The following is a 20,863-nucleotide window of genomic DNA, read 5'->3' on the forward strand; positions in this document are numbered from 1 at the left end:
CAGAACAGGCGCAAAGACGGATACCGGATCCGTGGCTGTATTCATTATATATAATACAGCAACCGGAAAAACGTGAGGTGATATCAGCTTCACTAGGGCCGGACGCAGCAACAGACACAGAGTTCAGCGGTACTCCCGGAGGGGGTAAGCCGATAAAAGGACTCGGGTTGCCCGTCGAACCAGGACCCAGAGGGGACAGATTGGGCCGGCAGCCAGTTCACATACAGCAGCAGGGCCACACAGAAATTGCGCACAATAAGAGGCGAAGACCCCGGCAGGGTCAAAGTAACTCAGAGTTCCCATACAGACTCCAGTGACAGGACTGGTTGTGAATCCTTTTATGTTAAAGTAAACTGGTTAAACGTTTCAGTGCCTCAGTCTTTCATTTGGACAATAGCCATCTATCCAGGATCGGGATCGTCACCGCTGGGAGAACCTGCTGCTGATCAAGTAAGTGCCTGTCCCCTCACGATACCCCTTACACTGTGCATTGCCTGAGGCCACAGCACCGGGTCAAGCCACCTGTGACATCCCCCTCAAGAGACAGACCCCATTGGTCCGGTGCTGGGTATCCCGGTCTCCTGGGCGTCACACAAGCAAGATCTACATGCGCCTGAGATCCCTTGTATCATGGTCATGTCTTGGGTACAGGCTCATTTGTGGGTGTCTGCTGCCACACAGTGGTCAATGCTTTTTATTGCACATGAAATTTGTGCAGAATGGGATTACAGTACCAATCATTTCTATTCTTTGTGCCAATAAAATAGTAATAATAATGCGGCTTTCTAAATAATTTTAAGTGTTTTATTCCCCCCCCCCCCCTTGCCTTTTGGAGCTAATATTCCTTCACCTATTTGTGCACCAGGTTGAGGCTTTTCTGTGATTGCTTTTTGCGCTATCTGGCCTTGCAGTCGCTAATATGTACCCCAGGGTAATATAGAGGCATTAGTGATCTGAGCAGGTCAGTACTTAACGCACTGCTTGTTATATATTCCTGATGAAACTTCTGAACCGAATTTTAATCTGTAATTAATCACAAGTTGCGCAGCCAATGTGAGAGGTGGAAGAGAAGACGATCATTAAAAGCAGGTCTTCAGAATAAGCAATAGTGTAATTATACAGCATTTTAATGTAACGTGGTCCAGTACAGATATATACGGGATATTTCTAAATATTTGTTTCACATAAAGTGGTCGTTCCTTTAACAAATACTAATTTACTGTTAAATTACACAATAAAAATAAATGCTAATTTTTAGATTTTGCTTCCGGATGCCTGTGATGCTCTTGATTCTTTTCTGGATTGTCACCTAATCTGTCATGTAACTAGCGGAGTCCGGTGTCACTATGCTATTCTTACAATTATATAGACCACTTATCTCGCCAGCACTGATTATGACTCGTTCAGATGAGCGTATATACCCGCCATATGCCAAATGGGCTGCACACAGTAAACCAAACCGCATTGTTTAGATAATAGCTTTCACACGCAGATTAGGGGTCCACTTGTTAAAAAGATACATTTGAACATGCACTACTTTGTTCTGAAATAATTACATAGGAAACTGTATTTTGCCCCTTATTTTTGCTTTATTGTAAAGCACAGGTGTACAGATTGGATGAAAAATCATGTTTTTTTTTTTTACCCCATCGTCTGAACCTGGTCTTAGGTCCATGTCCTGAAAGATAATTACAACAGCAGCAAGGTTCGCCCTTAGTATGTACCAGCAATATCTAAACAAGGAGCCATTTTTTTAGTTAATGAATTCAATTAAAAACTTGTTTTGGGTAATGTAAAGTATGTTAAAGGGGGGTTGTATTTGGAGTTTAAAAAGTATCCTAATAAAAAACAAAAACTCACATTTTAAATTAGCTGACGCTACGGTGGTCCCCAATGGTCTTTACTTGTCCTGCAGTAATGCTACTGTATCACATACGAAAAAGCCGAAGCTAATCGCTGCCCCCTGCTGTATCGTGCCGTACAAGCATCACTGCTAAGACCAATGATTGTCTGCAGCGCTCACATAGATGTACAGCATGTCCACACCTCAACAAAGTAAACGGACTGGTGGAGCTGCAAGTTCTGGTTATTTTCTTGTATCACATTTGCAATAATGGTTGTCCAGGATTTAAAATAAAATATCCTATTTGAAAGGGTTGGACCCGAGCCCCACAGTTTCTACAAGAGAAGTCTGTGTCTAGTCACAATGCTACTCCATTATAAGTCTATGGATCTGGCTATAAAAGGCTGTTCCCATCACTGCTGCTCTATTTAAAAAAGGGGGCAAGGGACACATACTCTTATCATTGGGACCCCCTTAGGTTATGACACTTTTCACCCCCCCATCCACAGGGTAAGAAAGAAGTGTTTTTTTAAAATGAACCCTTTTATTAAAAAAGAAAGAAACATTTCCTATTTTAATTATGGTGGAGTCCATTAAGGCTTTACATGGTCTGGGAACATGACAACACCAGATATTTTGTGTGTGTGAACAGTGTTCCCAGCAATGCTTATATTGTGTAAAAAAAAAAAAAAAAAAAAAAAAAAAAAGGATTGAAGCTAGTTAGACCAGGCTGATTAGGAAGCTGTCCCATATAATAAGGGGACAACCCTTAAAATAAGACCAAGTTCACTTGTGCAGTATTTGGTCAGTATTTTCTATCAGTTTTTGTAAGCCAAAACCAGGAGTGGGTGATAAATGCAGAAGTGGTGACGTGTTTCTATTAGACTTTTCCTCTGATTGTTCCACTCCTGATTTGTTGCTTATAAATACTGAGGTAAAATAAGAAACTAATAGTTTATCTCCTTACAATGAACACATGGACTGTGTTTTTAAGCCACTGTGTTCCTTAAAAGGAAGCGGTCATCAAAAAATGACCTATATTTTACATAAAAACTAGATCTAGAGTTGTGTGAAAGTGTTTGCCCCCTTCCCGATTTCCTATTCTTTTGCATGTTTGTCACACTTAAATGTTTTACATCACCAAACAAGTGTAAAGATTGGACAAAGATAACACAAGTAAACACAAAATGCAGTTTTTAAATTAAAGTCTTTATTATTGAGGGAAAAAGAAATCCAAACCTACAGGGCCCTGTGTGAAAAAGTGATTGCTTCCCCTATCCTCCCTTAAAACATAAATTAACTGGTATATCACATCTTTGGGAAGCAGAGTTAAAATTCCCTAGCCACAAGATGTAGTAATGGCAGACACAATAACCGCTTTTAAATAAGGGCTGGACGATTTCCTCAATCCACCTAACATTGTGGGTTATAGTTAAATTAATGACAAAATGTACAATTGGTGGAGAAAGGTTGAACTTGATGCACCGAGGTCTTTTTTTTTCAACCTATGTAAATAGTTATTAGGTTTAGAAGGAATTAAAATTAAAGCCAGTATAAATAAAATAAAATTTGGTATTGCTGCGTTGAAAAATGTCTGATCTATCAAAATATAAAGTAAATTAATCCAATCAGGAAATGACGAAACAAAAAAAAAATAGAAATTAATTTTTCTGGCCGCCGCAGCATTGCAATAAAATGGAATAACAGGTGATCAAAACCATCTACCCCAAAATGGTATCAATGAAGATGTCAGTTCAGGGCACAAAAAATATCTCCAGATCCCGAAATATGGAGACGCTATGGGTCTCAGGAAATTTTTCTTACAAATGTCACTTTTTTCCCCCACCACTTTAAAAAGAACCTATACATATTTGGTATGTGCATAGTTGTACTAACCTAGGGAATTATATTAGGTCAGTTTTAGCATTTAGTGAACATTGCAAAAAAAAAAAGTGCAATTCCAGAATTGTTTTGTTTATTTACCATTTCACAGCACTTTGGATTTTTTCACCCTTTTCCAGTGCACTGTATGGTAAATCTATGGTGTCATTCAAAAGCACAACTCATCTCGCAATAAACAAGCCCTCATACGGCCATATTGACAGAAAAATAAAAAGTTATAGCTCTGAAGAAGAGGAGCAAAAACGGAAAATCACAAGGTGATGGTTAAAAACTGCTGTTGGGAGAAGGCGCCTTCAAATATGAGCGACCTGGAGCAGCTTGCCAAAGAATGGTCCAAAATTCCAGTTGAGAGGTGCAAGACGCTTGTTGATGGTTATAAGAAGCGATGGATAAGTTGAGAGTATCAACAATTTTGTGCTGCCCATTTTTAGGGTTGTGTGTGAATTTGTCCAATTTGCATTTTTTTTTGTGTTGTTCCAATAAACAAGAAGGAAATACACATTTTGTTATACACGTTTATTTGCAATAATTTTCTTTGAGCAATACCATCATGGCCGAAAGTGTTGGCACTCGGGAAATTGTTCCATAAAATGAAGTATGTATCTGAGAATGTGCTTTGTAGTCGTAAGTTGCATAAAAGCTGCAGATTTACTAATGACTAGGGTTGAGCAAAACGGATCGTTCATTTTCAAAAGTCGCTGACTTTTGGCAAAGTCGGGTTTCATGAAACCTGACCCCTGTGTGGGGGTCGGCCATGCGGTACGCGACTTTCCCGCCAAAGTCGCGTTTCGTATGACGCGCTTGGCGCCATTTTTTCAGCCAATGAAGGAGCGTGGGCAGAGTGATGACATAGGTCTTAGGGGCGTGGACGCAGTAGCGATTTGCAATGTGTAACACCAGCTTTTCTGTTCAGGGACGGGAGAGAGAGGGAGAGGGAAAAAAAAAATAAAACTAAAACAAAAATAAAAAATTCCCATTGACTTTGCATTGGGTTTCATGTTTCGGTCGATCCCCGACTTTTCGCCATAATCGGCCGATTTCACTCGACCTTAGAGATAGTCTGGTTTCGCGAAACCCGACTCGACCCTAAAAAAGTAAGTCGCTCAACCCTACTAATGACCATTTCCAGTGTGGATTTTCCTTGCGTGAATAAGATTTTTTAAAAAAGTCCTATCCACTTTGCTGGTTCTCTGCCATGCAGCAGATTTTCAAGGCGCAAACTCACAGTATATATAATTCCTGTCTGGACATATGCTTAAAGAGGGCCTTGAATTTCTAGAAAAACTATCAGGCTGAGCTGCACTCAAAGTAGCTGGTTTTTGTGCAGATTAATTTTTCAATCTGTGGCAGTTTGTACGTGTAGTTACCCATCACCGATTTCCAAATTATCTGCACAGATTAAAAAGATAAAGAAGTGGTCAGATCTGCAGCTGTGATGTGAGGGCCTTTATCAAGATACACCTATATAGCTCCCTCTGGTGTCAGCTGAAGGTATTAAAAAGCTATCTTCTAAATCGTATCTTCCTTCTAGTTCTATTACCCAAGTGCAATCCTTTGCTCAGCTCTGTATGTATGACTTGTGCATGCCAGCCTAGCGTAAAGGCTGGCTTCATGTGTCCAAGGTTCATGGTCAGTATGGAAGGCGATATACAGTCCAGCTATGGGTATCTTAGCTGAACACTACAGCATCATATGTACGTAAGAGACTTAAGTTTGGACCAGGAGACCTAATATTGGTGCAGAGACTAGAATCCATACACAGACCGTGTGAAAGCAGCCAATGGGTTCCTTATGGCACATCAGCCAACCTTGTAGCAAAATGTGTGTACATGCTTTGCAATTCACCCTAAACATTGCAAAGGTCAATTTTGATGAATTCTGCAAAAAGAAGTGTAATACTGCTAATTTGAAGGATTTAGAAATAATTAAGTGTGGAGAATATCAGCAATATGTGGATGAACTCTATTAAATCTATGTTGCTAGCACTGTTCCATGCTGCGAGTTTGTTGCTGGAAAATCCGAGCGACAGATATGCAAGATGAGGTTAACTCCTAGGACGACTTATTCGCTCTCCTGCTGTCACAAACTAGAACATTTACAAAAACAGACATGACTGAGTAGTGGAGTACGGTAGCAGGGTGCATGCGACATGGCGGGAGAGCGGAGTACGGTAGCAGGGTGCATGCGACATGGCGGGAGAGCGGAGTACGGTAGCAGGGTGCATGCAACATGGCGAGAGAGCAGAGTACGGTAGCAGGGTGCATGCGACATGGCGGGAGAGCAGAGTACGGTAGCAGGGTGCATGCAACATGGCGAGAGAGCAGAGTACGGTAGCAGGGTGCATGCGACATGGCGGGAGAGCGGAGTACGGTAGCAGGGTGCATGCGACATGGCGGGAGAGCAGAGTACGGTAGCAGGGTGCATGCAACATGGCGAGAGAGCAGAGTACGGTAGCAGGGTGCATGCGACATGGCGGAAGAGCGGAGTACGGTAGCAGGGTGCATGCGACATGGCGGGAGAGCGGAGTACGGTAGCAGGGTGCATGCGACATGGCTAGAGCGAGTACGGTAGCAGGGTGCAAGCGACATGGCGGGAGAGCAGAGTACAATAGCAGGAAGCATATGATTAGCACCTGTGTTACTTATTCATCAAAACTGAAAATCTTGCCTTATTGCTGGTATCAACCCATTGACGTTCATATTTGTTAATACTGCCCTCATTCTGTGCTGTTATGTGGTCACTATGGGCAACAAGGCCAATTTTACTGTTCAAAAGTCTTGATAAACAGGGGGTCACAATTCCTTATGATACTCCTCGATAGTAAGTTACTGTGATAGTACAAACCTGTATGATCCCGATAACCTGCCAGGATAAGCTTAGGCTCCCGTGTTTAATAGTGTGAAGACAATGAAACTAGACAGCCCATCGCCTGTGGTGTAGCTTGCTTTATTATGTCCACAAATATTTCCAAAAAAATTACAAAATACTCAAAATGGAGAAAACACAGAAGTCACGAATTTCTGGGTTTCTACCCCATGGCAAACTACTCCTATATACATTAAAATCTTCAAGATATATATATAGAAATGGAGCAGTTTTGATGTACATTCTGCTAATTGGCGCCATGAAACAAGTAGCTTTACAGTTTTACACACTGAACGAGGTACGTCCGGAAATTACAAAAATAGGAAAGAAGGAAACAAAATGGAGTGGTAAAAAGTAACAAAAATAAATGAGACAACAGTTTGACTTAACTTATTTTTTTTTTTTTCCTTCTTGCCGGCATGGCAAAACTGTGCGTCACCAGGCCTTATGGCAGTAAAAGTTGTAGCCCTTCAGTGTTGGGGAGGCCTAGTGCTGCACATCAACTTACTGCAGGGCTCCTCAACGCCGAACAGGCTGTGCACAAAACAGCCTGCAAGGGCCAAGTAGTTAAGCACTCCAACACCTATGGAGCGGCGGCTAATAGATCTGCAGATCAACTCTGCATTGTAGTGTTACATACTGATGATGAATGAAGGGGTGACAAAGTAATGGCCGACTATGTCCAGATACTGCATGAACTACACTACCATAAAACTTTCCACAGGAACTCGGGGTGGTGCAGTGTAACATGATGGAAACCTCTTGTGTTAGTATCAGGACCGTCTGGGATGGAATGAAATAATGGCTCATGTCTAGATGTTGGCCATTCGGAGTGCTTAATTGCAACCTTTTTAGGTTTTGTGATCTGGCGCAGCCCTGAGATGCCGATCGCCAAAAACAATAACAGTCAGAAAGCAGGGGGTGGTGCCCTGGTTTGGATAAAGGATTTGCTGCACAATGGTATAAATTGTACATGTGATACCTGGCCTAGTGTTTGCCCTCTGATACATCACGCGGCGGAGAAGCAGTTACTAAGTGTGCCTTCATATCATCTGCATGTCTAGAGTCTAGGCCTGCCACCGGGAGAGTGGAGAGTAACAAGTAGACAATAACGTACAAACAACAAAAATAAACAAAACAACATGAAGATAAAAGAAAAAAAAAAGAGCCCAGGTTAAATAGAATCTGTACAAATAAAACCCGTGGCATTAAGTATAGCAGGACCCGAAAAAAACTAAAATATAGGAGGCTTTTCTTATAAATTAAATAATTAAAAGTTCTAACCCTGCAGAAACTTTAATGCTATAAAGTGAAGATACGCACAAGCCTGTGTGCAATTTTTGCCTCTACAACTTAAAACGCTGTAGTCCCTATCTACAAGTGAGACATGACACAAACTTGGAAAACAAAACATTTTTTTTTGTTAAAAGTAACTCCCCACTCACATATACGCTCCAGCAATCGCCCAAAAGCTGGAGTGGTTCACATGAACACAGGAAAACGAGATTATTCCTTTATAATGGCTGTCAGAACGTAGACTAATCAGGCTCAAGCTAGAAACCAGGAGAGGTGTATGCGAAGGAAATGGATGATGGGGTCATGATTTCTGTTCTACCAATTTGTCCTTGGTAAGGCTTGGAGTATCTGATGGTTTCATCTCGGGTTCCTAACCACTTTGCTGCCATAGGCCTAGTATCACAGATCCAAGAGGCAGTGAAGAGGTTAAAGGAAATTCACAGGTAGTAACTGCAATGCAGGGACAGGAACAGAAAGGATGGTCGGACACTTTCTTCCCCAGTCCTTGCTTGTAAGGTATTTACAGAGTATAGTCAGACTGGGGAACCTCTGTACAATGCGGAGGGGTTCTCCTGCTGATGATGTAGTAAAATAAAGAATAAAATAGTCACACGCACAGGAGACCCGAGCGAGTGCTGGCGGAATATGTCACTTCTTATTGTTGTTGTGTACACAGTCTCTCTGGCTTCATTAGCACACAATGAGTGTATGGATAGGGAGAGCACCTCCAGGTGCATGAGGTGGTGGTACTGCTGCCAAAAGTCCAGTGGTGTCCCCTGCCTCCCCCTCCAAACCTGCTCCCTTCCGAGGCTGGGGAAAGTATGCATCATGCAAGGGGCTGGCCAGTCTGGTTTTGAGGAGTCTTCTTTACAGATGAAAGGATAGTATATGACAAGTCTTAAATACAGGAGGAATATCGCAGCCCCCGGGAACCCGTCGTGTGGAGCCTGACTCTCCCGAGGGAGCTGGAAGGGAGGGAGAGGTCCAGAGTCACCTCTCTTCGTTACAACTGTTTGTCCCCTTCTTTCTTCAGACGACTGGAAGGAAAGACAATTATGGATTTTACAAGGTGAAACCGAATCCACAACCATGATATTATATAGTAGAAACATGCTCTTAGATGGCGGGTAAATAATCAATTGGAAATCATGTGGTCTTTGGTAACTACTGAGGTAGAAGAGCTTGGCAGACTCACCTGTAATAATCTTCCTGGCTGGGTAAATGCCCACCGTGCATGTGGGGGTGACCATGTAACCACTGTTGTTCCATTGCCAACCTCTGCAGCTCAGCAGACTGAGCGTGCATAGCTTGGAGCTGGTGAGCAGCAGACATTTGAGGTGGAATACCGGCTGGCAGATCGCGAGGGTAATGGGCGCCTGCAGAAAAAACATTATACATTAATACCAGATGCGTTTGATAGACATTTAGAGAACTGATTTTTACTGTACAACACTCAATGTTTCTTCCAGATTAGAGGATTCAATAAAATGTATACAAAACAAAAAGGGCCAAAGTGATCAGTGTAATTGCACATTTCACTCCAATCTACAGCTTAATCTGTGCGGCCTATATAGTAACATATAGATATAGCCATTTGTAAAAGTGGCGCTGAATCTTTAGTAGTTCAACAGGCGTCAGACACATTTATAAAATTTATAAAAAAGGTCACAAATGGAAGCAAAAAAAACATTTCCACTTTTACTAGTGTGGTGTTGAAAAGGTGGCCATTTTTAAATTGTATAATGACTGAAATGAAGCCACTTTTCAAGAATCTTAGCCAAAGTGACCTAAAGATGTTCTACAATATTTTAGTAAAGAAAGTGACTTTTTTTTAATTTTTATAATTCTGTATAGCATGGAACGTTAATTTACTTTTCAAACTAATTTATTGGGGGTTTAGTTTTCATTCCTGTAATATAATTACATATAAGTGGCTTCCAAACCCCAACTTCTCCGCAGTCTATTGTCCTGCCTTTAGCTGCACGGATATGAGAACATACTCTTTTGGAGTACAGTGACGGGTCAGCACTAGTGATCAGCGGCACTGCTCGGTATCGAGTATCCCTGGTGCTTGTGCACATGCGCGAGTCCCTGCCCTGCATGTTTTACAGCCACTAAACATGCGGGCATTGCCTGCCAATCACGGGGATACAGTAGCCATTACGGTGACTGGCCAGCTGCATCACGTCATCGGGTCTATACAATACCTGGTGAAGCGTTGCTTGCTGCACAGTACCCGGAAATAGTGTAGCTGCTGTACAAGGGAAAGTAATAATTACACGCCTATAGTCATGGTTTATATTAAATTACAGGCCTTGCTGCTAAAACCTACAACCAAATAGTCCTTTTCAGGGCTACATGTATTCTATGTAATACTGCTGTTGGCTGTACTATTTAATGTAGGCATAAGTAGGTGCTGGAGACTCCGTAAAAGTGGAGTAATACTCTTAACAACATTGTTCCCAGCAGCGACCTGGGAGTTAAATGTGTCCGGGGGTATTCCCCATGCTTTTTTCATTCCTTCTGAGCGCAGTTTCCATCCAGTTCGGTGATTTTCCTACCCCCCCATGTCCTCCTGAAAAAATGCTTCCCATTTCCCCCTTGACTTCGATTAAACTCGGATCGATCCTGTTTGAGTGTCTGACCTGCATGATTAGAGTACGGAGCATTTTAGTGCTCGCTCATCACTAGTCAGCACCTGTCTCCGCTGAGTGTTATCAGAACAATCTCCTGCAGCAGTTTATCGCCAGAGGTAGTAAGAAACAGGCACTGACCCCATCACTGCTAGAATCTGAACTCCCAACCAGTATGTTCTTATCTCAATGCAACTGAAGGAAAATAAACCGGGGTAAAACTGGTGTTTGAAAGCCACTTACATGCAGCTTTTCTTTTTATTTACAGATACGAATACCAGTTTCCTAAATGAAGTGATTTCCAAAGTTTCTTAACTTTTCATGCTGGACAAAGTTACAGGTCCTTCTCAAAAAATTAGCATATAGTGTTAAATTTCATTATTTACCATAATGTAATGATTACAATTAAACTTTCATATATTATAGATTCATTATCCACCAACTGAAATTTGTCAGGTCTTTTATTGTTTTAATACTGATGATTTTGGCATACAACTCCTGATAACCCAAAAAACCTGTCTCAATAAATTAGCATATTTCACCCATCCAATCAAATAAAAGTGTTTTTTAATAACAAACAAAAAAACCAACAAATAATAATGTTCAGTTATGCACTCAATACTTGGTCGGGAATCCTTTGGCAGAAATGACTGCTTCAATGCGGCGTGGCATGGAGGCAATCAGCCTGTGACACTGCTGAGATGTTATGGAGGCCCAGGATGCTTCAATAGCGGCCTTAAGCTCATCCAGAGTGTTGGGTCTTGCGTCTCTCAACTTTCTCTTCACAATATCCCACAGATTCTCTATGGGGTTCAGGTCAGGAGAGTTGGCAGGCCAATTGAGCACAGTAATACCATGGTCAGTAAGGCTACTTTCACACTAGCGTTAACTGCAATACGTTAAAATGCGTCGTTTTGCAGAAAAAACGCATCCAGCAAAATATTTTGCTGGATGCGTTTTTTCCCCATAGACTTGTATTAGCGACGCATTGCGACGGATTTGCATACGTCGGTATACGTCTTTCGACGGATGCGTCGAAATTAGGCAACACGTCGTCTGGAAAAACGTAGATTGCAACGTTTTTTGGCTCCGACAAAAAAACGTGTCTCGGCGCATCCATCGGCATGCGTCTTTGGCTACAATGAAAGTCTATGAGCGACGGATGCGTCGAGACACGTCGTACGACGCAATGCAGCGCTGCAATACGTTTTTTTCTACTGAGCATGCTCAGAAACAGGATTTTTTTAGCTAATTGGCCAGACATCCCCAAATAGACGGATCCGTCGAAATGCTGTATGCGTTGCATACATTTTGCACTTTTTTGACGCATCCGTTTTTTCAGCAAAAAGACGTTTTTGTGACGGTTTGCAGTTAACGCAAGTGTGAAAGTAGCCTAAACCATTTACCAGTGGTTTTGGCACTGTGAGCAGGTGCCAGGTCGTGCTGAAAAAATGAAATCTTCATCTCCATAAAGCATTTCAGCCGATGGAAGCATGAAGTGCTCCAAAATCTCCTGATAGCTAGCTGCATTGACCCTGCCCTTGCTGAAACACAGTGGACCAACACCAGCAGCTGACATGGCACCCCACACCATCACTGACTGTGGGTACTTGACACTGGACTTCAGGCATTTTGGCATTTCCTTCTCCCCAGTCTTCCTCCAGACTCTGGCACCTTGATTTCCGAATGACATACAAAATTTGCTTTCATCAGAAAAAAGTACTTGGGACCACTTAGCAACAGTCCAGTGCTGCTTCTCTGTAGCCCAGGTCAGGCGCCTCTGCCGCTGTTTATGGTTCAAAAGTGGCTTTACCTGGGGAATGCGGCACCTGTAGCCCATTTCCTGCACACGCCTGTGCACGGTGGCTCTGGATGTTTCCACACCAGACTCAGTCCACTGCTTCCTCAGGTTCCCCAAGGTCTGGAATCGGTCCTTCTCCACAATCTTCCTCAGGGTCCGGTCTCCTCTTCTCGTTGTACAGCGTTTTCTGCCACATTGTTTCCTTCCAACAGACTTACCATTGAGGTGCCTTGATACAGCACTCTGGGAACAGCCTATTTGTTGAGAAATTTCTTTCTGGGTCTTACCCTCTTGCTTGAGGGTGTCAATGATGGCCTTCTTGACATCTGTCAGGTCGCTAGTCTTACCCATGATGGGGGTTTGAGTAATGAACCAGGCAGGGAGTTTATAAAAGCCTCAGGTATCTTTTGCATGTGTTTAGAGTTAATTAGTTGATTCAGAAGATTAGGGTAATAGGTCGTTTAGAGAACCTTTTCTTGATATGCTAATTTATTGAGACAGGTTTTTTGGGTTATCAGGAGTTGTATGCCAAAATCATCAGTATTAAAACAATAAAAGACCTGACAAATTTCAGTTGGTGGATAATGAATCTATAATATATGAAAGTTTAATTGTAATCATTACATTATGGTAAATAATGAAATTTAACACTATATGCTAATTTTTTGAGAAGGACCTGTATATACAAAAAGTTTAGTTACTCTTTAAGATCATGACCTAGTAGAGCTCAGCATATCTCAGTGTTTGGTAAAGTTTAAAGAATCTGTAACCAAGAAAAATGACCAGAAACTAAGATTTTGTAATAACTGAATATGCAAATATCCTCTTCAAAGAGGAACAGGACTAAAACGCTAGTTCTACCTATCGGGGTAGCCGTCCTAAGAATCAATATGACCCTTTACATACGATTTAGTATAAAGCCAAACCAGGCACTATCTGCAGACACGTGTTTTGGCGCGTTTGCCCCTCATTAGTGCAAAGCAGAAGGAGGTCTAACCTGACAGGTATTTTAAAGGGATCTGGCTTTGCAACAATGTTGGGGGCAAACATCCAAAATAATTTTTTTTTTTAAATCCAAATTCATGTGGTAAGACTCATTGAAGGGTTGACTTTTCGGATTGCTACCACCATTAGGTGACACTAGAGTAGTTCTGTTTCTCTAAGGCCTGTTTCACACGTCAGTGTGTCACCTGTCACCTCACGTACCGGAGCCACTGACACACGTAGACACATAAAAATCAATGCATCTTTTAAGATGTCTTTGATTTTTTGCAGACAGTGTCTCCGTGTGCTAAACACGGAGACATGTCAGTGATCGTGGGAGCGCACGTATTACACAGACCCATTAAAGTCAATGGGTCCGTGTAAAACACGTACCACACACGGACATTGTCCATGTGCCGTGCAGGAGACAGCGCTACATTAAGCGCTGTCCCCCCCCCACTGGTGCTGAAGCCGCGATTCATGTCTTCTCTCTAGCAGCGTTTGCTGTAGAGAAGATATGAATATTAGCATTTAAAATGCAGGGAAGATATGAATGGGGCTTCAGCACGATGCCGGGGACAGCGCTAAACTTTAGCGCTGTCTCCGGCACGGTGCGTGTGGTACCCAGTGGGCACACGTGTGCCACACTGATGTACCACAGAAACGCACCGGCACACGGACACGGATAATTCCGGTACCGATTTTTCCGGTACCGGAATTATCTGGACGTGTGGGACTGCCCTAAAGAGGACATTTGCATATTTAAATTTCAGAAGATTATAACATTATATGGCCTATAAATCTCCTTATGCCGACTCCGCACAATCCACAAGGAGAAACATTTCCTCCTTAGATGCCCTTAATAGCTGTAGATTTCAAAAATCTGACCTGCACATCCAAACAGCACCTGTTCACACTGAGTCTATGTTTGGATGTGCAGGTCAGATTTTTGAAATGTATTCTCTAGCCTTCTGATCGTGCACTCCGCCTCCTAGCTTCAGGTGTTTTAATTACAGCAGGTCCAATACCCCTCCATAGAGAGAGAGATTTTTAGTCTAGGAAGAGGTTTCACATGTACCCATTCAGATGGAGACGTTTATTCTCAGCGAGGTAAGGCAAGCGTAGGACCTGGTATAAGAGAGATGCCGTAAAGGGGCTACCAGGTACACATAAAATTGGCCATTTTTATGCGCTAAACGCTCTCATTTTTCATATTTCTAGTGCAGTAATGCAGTTCAAATTTCGTATTTCAAGTTTGTATGTTCTAGCGCTGCAGTGTGCTGCCTTATTTACTTTACTTAATAGCTGTAGAAACTGAGTTCAGACATCATGACGTAGAAATCTTTCATGCATTTGCAGTAAGCCTGCGAACGGTCTGTGTGTTAATAAGGCAACAAAGTGTCCGCTGTGCTATTTTTCTGCGGCCATGATTCTTCTTGTATGTCAAAAAACGGACCGTTGTTCATCAGTGTTTGGTCTGTGCGTCACTTTTTACCATCAGTGATTTTCACTGCTGAAATTGCAGTTTCTCCTATTGTTACGTGCTAGTGCCAGACAGCACACAGACTGCACATTGATGCCATCCGTGTGCTCTCCATGATTTTCATGGACCCATAGACTTGTGTGGGTAATTTTGATCTGTCACTTGGAACAAGTACAGACAAGATACAGTACTTTGTTTTATTGTGGAACCCCTCCGTCAGCAAAAAAATAACACAAAACGTCATTTTTTTCTGACAATTTCAAAATTACATGAAACCATTAACCACATGTTACTGTAGGGAACTACTGACCAAAAACAGGGTGCCGGAGCATTTCATGTTCGTGAGGAGGTTGTGCCAATAAAGGATTGGCGATGGTACCAGGAGGGTATGGGAAGCGTGCCAAGTGAGGTCCAGCTGCCAGTGGGTCAACCAGTGGATGTACGGGACCAGCTGATCCTGGAATAAAAGCAAAATAGATTATATCTGGCATAACGACGTTTTACCTATACTATCACAGGAACATGGCACTGCATACTTCTGAGAGTTCGGGACTGGGAGATTGGGGTTTTGCGAGCTCAGGAAAGGATCTGCCCTCACTAACCGTTAATTAGCAGCACAAGTGTTAGGACAAGAACATGCAAATGATGCTGCAGAAAGCCTGGATCCATTCACCCTGATGCATAACTTACCTGATAGAAAATGTGCATCATTACCCCGCCTGACTCCATCATCAGAATCATCCCAAGTCTCACTCTATGCAGAAGGCAACATGGAAATGGAGGTAGGCTTATACATAACGGCGCCCAGATCAGTCATACAAGCCACAAAGGTCGACCGGTGCTACAGCAAGTATCGCAGGACATCCACAAGGTGACGAGAGCCCTTACTATACAGCCCTGGAGCCAGTTTGGTGCTTACATGGGTTGTTCAGATTTGGGACAAATGTACCTGCTGCCTTGTAACAGCGTGCGGTGCCCATGGCCATGATTCCCCGGTATTACAGGCGGTCACTGACTGCACATTGGGCTTCCCTCCACAGAAGTGAATATAGAGAAGCCGGACATGTCTAGTCAGCAAGCTAGCAAAATTGCGTATGTGTGTGCTCACGGAAACGCCTACCTACACCAGCAAATGTGGAGAATTGCACGCTTATATACACAAACAATATTTTTTAAATGTTGCAGTTTCTACACTGGTAACGAGACCTAATTAGGCAGAGAATGGAGGGTACTGCGCCAAGTTCATTAGGAAACATTGACTCTTAATGAATTTGATACATTTTCCATCTGCTGTACATCAGGGTAAGAAATATACTCCCATTGTGGATGTTTCGGTTTTCATTTATGGCACACTTGTCTTAAATTATGATGACTCTGTGAGGCTCGTTCACACCACCTTCAGCTGCGCTACTAATACTGTTCAAAATTTTGCCAGTGTTGGTATAAAACGTTGCAAAATGTAGCTTTATTTAATGCCAGATTTCACACACAAACTGGTGAACTGGCCACATTTTTCTATTCTGATCTTTTTATTACCAACATGGACACCATCAGCAACACATTTCTGCACTGCACTGAATTATTAAACTGCACTGAATTATTAAATGAGCATGCTCTGATCCGGGCAAAGGTCATCGTGCAGAAAGGGGGAGAAGGCGAGTTGTGGCATCAGATTGTGAACAGCTGGGCCTGTATCACCTGCTGTATATAGAGGTTTCCATGCATTGTAATCAATGTAAGGCTTATTTAATATACCGTACATAGTGATATGATTTTTTTTTAAATCAAGCAGTTTTAAAAATACAGAAAACCTATAGAAAATATTAGGATTGTAACAGTCAAAATATAATTAGAAAATGTTATTGATAAGTAGAATAAAAAACCTGTAAAAGGAGACTTGTACATTTTGATCTGACTTGGGTATTTTCCATTTGGTTTTCCTTCTTATTGAAGATCTATTACTATACTGTTTGTGATATGTACAATCACCTACTTTTCTGTGCTGCGAGTTCGTCATTACCTCTCTGTCAAGGGCTTCCTCTGTGGTTTTAGCCTATGTTTGACACTCCTTTTACGATTTTTATTCTAATTATTGTCAAAGATTTTTCTAATTTTATTCTGGCGGCTACACTGCTGGTATTTTTATGGATTTTCTGGTCTTCTCAGGACAGCCTATTTAATGCATGGCCAAATAAAGATTTTGAAAACTGCATTTACTTATAAAAACCCATATATTTTTTTTTTTAAAAAAGGTCATTTTCTGTTGACGCATTTCCTTTAAATGTATCTGACATCAAGCTGAGCAGGATGTTTGTTATAAGATGATTGGGTGAAGGCAGCTGTTCAAAACAAAAACAAAAAAAAACAGGCAAAGGCAGCAACCTTAAATTGTAGACTATGCAAAAAAAAAAAAAAAAACCCATGTACAATTTCACTTATTTCAGGAAACAATGTCCGCTCTATCAAAGGTACTTGAAAAGGTCTCGTATATAAAGTGTAATCCCCAACATGTATACTCACTCCTATCCACAGAATCGGTGATAACTTGCGAGTTGGTGGGAATCCAGAACATGAGGTTTTGAACGATCCCATTAGAATAGAGTTGTGGCCGGCGATCCTCTATAGGGCGGCCAGATAAAGGAGGACAGCGCTTCCTTCTCTCCAGCAGACCCGGAGAAGACATGCCGTGGTGTGTGCTACATGTGCGGCTCGCACTGGATTCCAATGTGATATTTCAGGTTTTTGGATTTTGAGGGGTCCCACAAACTGCAAGTTGTCAGTTATCCCATGGATATGTGATGATTGTAGAAGTTGATATTAACCCTTTAAAAGGAATTTGCCAGTTTTATGTAAATATTGAAGCCTTTCCTTATCTTTTTCTGGTATTAATTTTGGATTACTCATATAAAACAAATCTTGCACTAGCCTTAGGCCCTGTTCATACTGCGTTTATGCAGTGCATCCAGAGAACTTCCCATCAGAGCAATAGCCTGCATTGATAGGCTTGGATTTCAAATTATCTCAATTTGTTGTTTCTTTTTTTTCCTAATTCATAGTGTCCATTTTTTCAGAGCAACTTAGTATGTCTGACATTGTGATTGCTCACTCCGAGGCCACCACCAGGTATGGAGGGAAGTACTAGGTGGGAGAAATGAAAGCAGATCTGTCAACAGAATTCACAAATACAAACTGCATATACTGTTAAATAGATCTTAGACCCACAGAGGCTGGCATACTTCTTATGAAAATCCAGGTCAAAATGGCTGATAATTCCGATATTAAAATTAGCATTTTATGAGTCCAGCTAAAAAGTAAAAGATCTCATGCGTCCAAGTGAATTCAGTCTCCATCCACCATGACTGATAGCTGCAGCTTGTACTGAGCAGTGTGAGATCTCAGCAGCTGGGAGGAAGGACACTGAAGAGTTATCAGAGACCGGTGGGCCTCCATTGAGTTTAAAGGGGTTATCTCTTCTGATAATCCTGCAGTCACAGTATGTGACTACAGACTTCTGAAACCCTACAGTGTGCACACCGCCCTCCGTCAGGATTCCCTGGTGTTGCTGGTGACAGCGGCCAGTCACATAACCATAAGTATGCAATTTGCATACTTGCGATCACATTCCAACAGGACATGCTCGGATTCACTCAGTTCACTTGTACCGGAGAATCCTGACAGTGTGTGCTGCGCATGCTGTAAAGATTCAGAAAGCTGCAATCAGACTGGACAACCTATTTACAATTCATAAATGATTATACGGCCATATTGATGTAGATTTACTAAGTAGACTATTCAATAGTTTGTTATAGAATCTGGAGACTGATCGCTTTAATGCATCACATGAAAAGCAAAGAAAAGGAATAACTAAAAGTCTCTTAAGGTGACAGACACTGGAAACAGAGGCAACACCACCACAGGCAAAATGATGGGGCTCTGCGAAGAAGCTGAGCACAGTGGATAATAGTCTTCTCAGTACAGCTTCAATAAATTCAATAAAAAAAAATGTAATGATATCTTGCCAAGCTACAACGGGAACTCAAATTATTGGCAGAGTCTGTTTTATGATGTAGAGCTGGTAGTATGAACTCCAAGTCTGCAGACGGACCTGCAGGGAACCTCCATTCTTCCATAGCATTACTGGCTATATCAGTGTGCTCCTGCCACTAATAACATTACATTGCACAGTTGCTACTTATGTGCTAAGCTAATGGTAAAGTCCGGACCTTGCCTGAGATTAGGAAAAAGATCTGCTTATTGTCCCTGGAAATAGTGCCCTCTTACTCATAGGAAGCAACTGGTGTTAATCAAGAAAACTTTCTCATCTCAAACAATCCCTGCAACACTGTACATGATTCCCTAGTCCATCGAATTATAGCAAATGAATCCACAAAATTAACATTTGACCCCATTGACAAGTAGGGAGAGGTTGAGAATTTAAAACAAACCTGAAATATAGCAGATCTTTCACTGTTGGTCGTGAGCTCATCATAATTGCCCTATAAACAAAGCTCATCACAAAAATTGGAGGCGATTGGGAAGATTTACTAAGGTAAAGGAAACCGCAGGTTTTTGCTACGCCATATTAGAGCAGCATGATGTAGGGGCAAATACCCAGATTCCAGCGATTTACCACTTTACTGGGCTGCTTGCTGCAGTTTTGATAAGTGACTTTATCTGTGCTGAGCTGTGTATGATTGGATGCTTTCTGTCTATGCACAATATACACAGAAAGCTGCAAATCAGTGATGGGGGTTCAAATATACAGGACTGATTAATATGGAGAACCACATGGCAGCAATTTTGTTAGTCATCTAGTGAAAAAGAAAGAAAAAGATTCTAACAGCCGATTATTAAAACTGGAGTGACATTGCTGATATTATGTTTTCGATATCTACATTATGCTGCTCTCAGATTAGGTGGAAAAACCTGGTGGTAGATTCCCTTAGAAAGCTTACAATTTCTGCCTTGCACCAGATTTATCATCTTTAGCCAATTTTTGCACATCACTGGTGCTCAGGAAGGATATAATGGAACTAGAGAGAGTACAAAAGAGGGCAACAAAATTAATAAAGGGGATGGGAGAACTACAATACCCAGATAGATTAGCGAAATTAGGATTATTTAGTCTAGAAAAAAGACGACTGAGGGGCGATCTAATAACCATGTATAAGTATATAAGGGGACAATACAAATATCTCGCTGAGGATCTGTTTATACCAAGGAAGGTGACGGGCACAAGGGGGCATTCTTTGCGTCTGGAGGAGAGAAGGTTTTTCCACCAACATAGAAGAGGATTCTTTACTGTTAGGGCGGTGAGAATCTGGAATTGCTTGCCTGAGGAGGTGGTGATGGCGAACTCAGTCGAGGGGTTCAAGAGAGGCCTGGATGTCTTCCTGGAGCAGAACAATATTGTATCATACAATTATTAGGTTCTGTAGAAGGACGTAGATCTGGGTATTTATTATGATGGAATATAGGCTGAACTGGATGGACAAATGTCTTTTTTCGGCCTTACTAACTATGTTACTATGTTACTAAACTTAAGTGTTTAGTGCAGGAATCCCCATGCGTCTCGCGGTCCCATGAATTGTGGCTCGCGGCTGTCTGTCAGCTAGGTGCATTAGCTCCGGGTCTAGCGAACAGGTATGAAAGCACATCTCAAAATAGTGTAGAGTGTGCACTATTGAATTTCAACTGCGGTTAACTAGTCTCTGCACCGTGCAACCTTCTCTTGGTGCTCGCGGGGATATCACCGAGGTCACCGCAGTTCAGCCCGGCTGAGAACAGAGCCTCAATGACATCACCACTAGTCCCTGACACTGCGCTCGCAGTCAACAGTCGTTCTCAGCCTGGATGGTTGCATCTTGGCACCATCCAGGTTGAAAACTAATTATCCCCCAGACATGGCAGAATTTGCATTCAATTATCGTATTAATCAGTCTACTGGAAAGTCTCCCTTTCAGGTCAATTATGGGTTTATCCTGCAGTTTGGGGAATTTTCCCTCATGGATTCAGGTTGTCCTGGTGCTGAGGCCATGGTACAACATTTGAAACCC

At 42.0% G+C, this 20,863-nt stretch overlaps 1 protein-coding gene across 5 annotated transcripts in view; it reads right to left on the bottom strand.

Moving 5' to 3' along the window:
- Positions 1-6,672: 6,672 nt before the first annotated feature.
- RERE (arginine-glutamic acid dipeptide repeats) overlaps positions 6,673-20,863 on the bottom strand; it is a 342,283-nt gene continuing 328,092 nt past the window's right edge. For all 5 annotated transcript variants that reach the window (XM_069741281.1, XM_069741280.1, XM_069741282.1 and 2 more), the window contains 3 exons: positions 15,118-15,264; positions 9,102-9,282; positions 6,673-8,943 (listed from right to left, as the gene is read on the bottom strand). In XM_069741281.1, coding sequence (XP_069597382.1) covers positions 8,910-8,943; positions 9,102-9,282; positions 15,118-15,264 — 362 coding nt within the window. In that variant the 3' untranslated portion in view covers positions 6,673-8,909. The remainder of the gene's footprint in view (positions 8,944-9,101; positions 9,283-15,117; positions 15,265-20,863) is intronic.

Source organism: Ranitomeya imitator, chromosome 10 (genome assembly GCF_032444005.1).
Source record: "Ranitomeya imitator isolate aRanImi1 chromosome 10, aRanImi1.pri, whole genome shotgun sequence".
In the NCBI taxonomy this organism is placed as follows: Eukaryota; Metazoa; Chordata; class Amphibia; order Anura; family Dendrobatidae; genus Ranitomeya; species Ranitomeya imitator.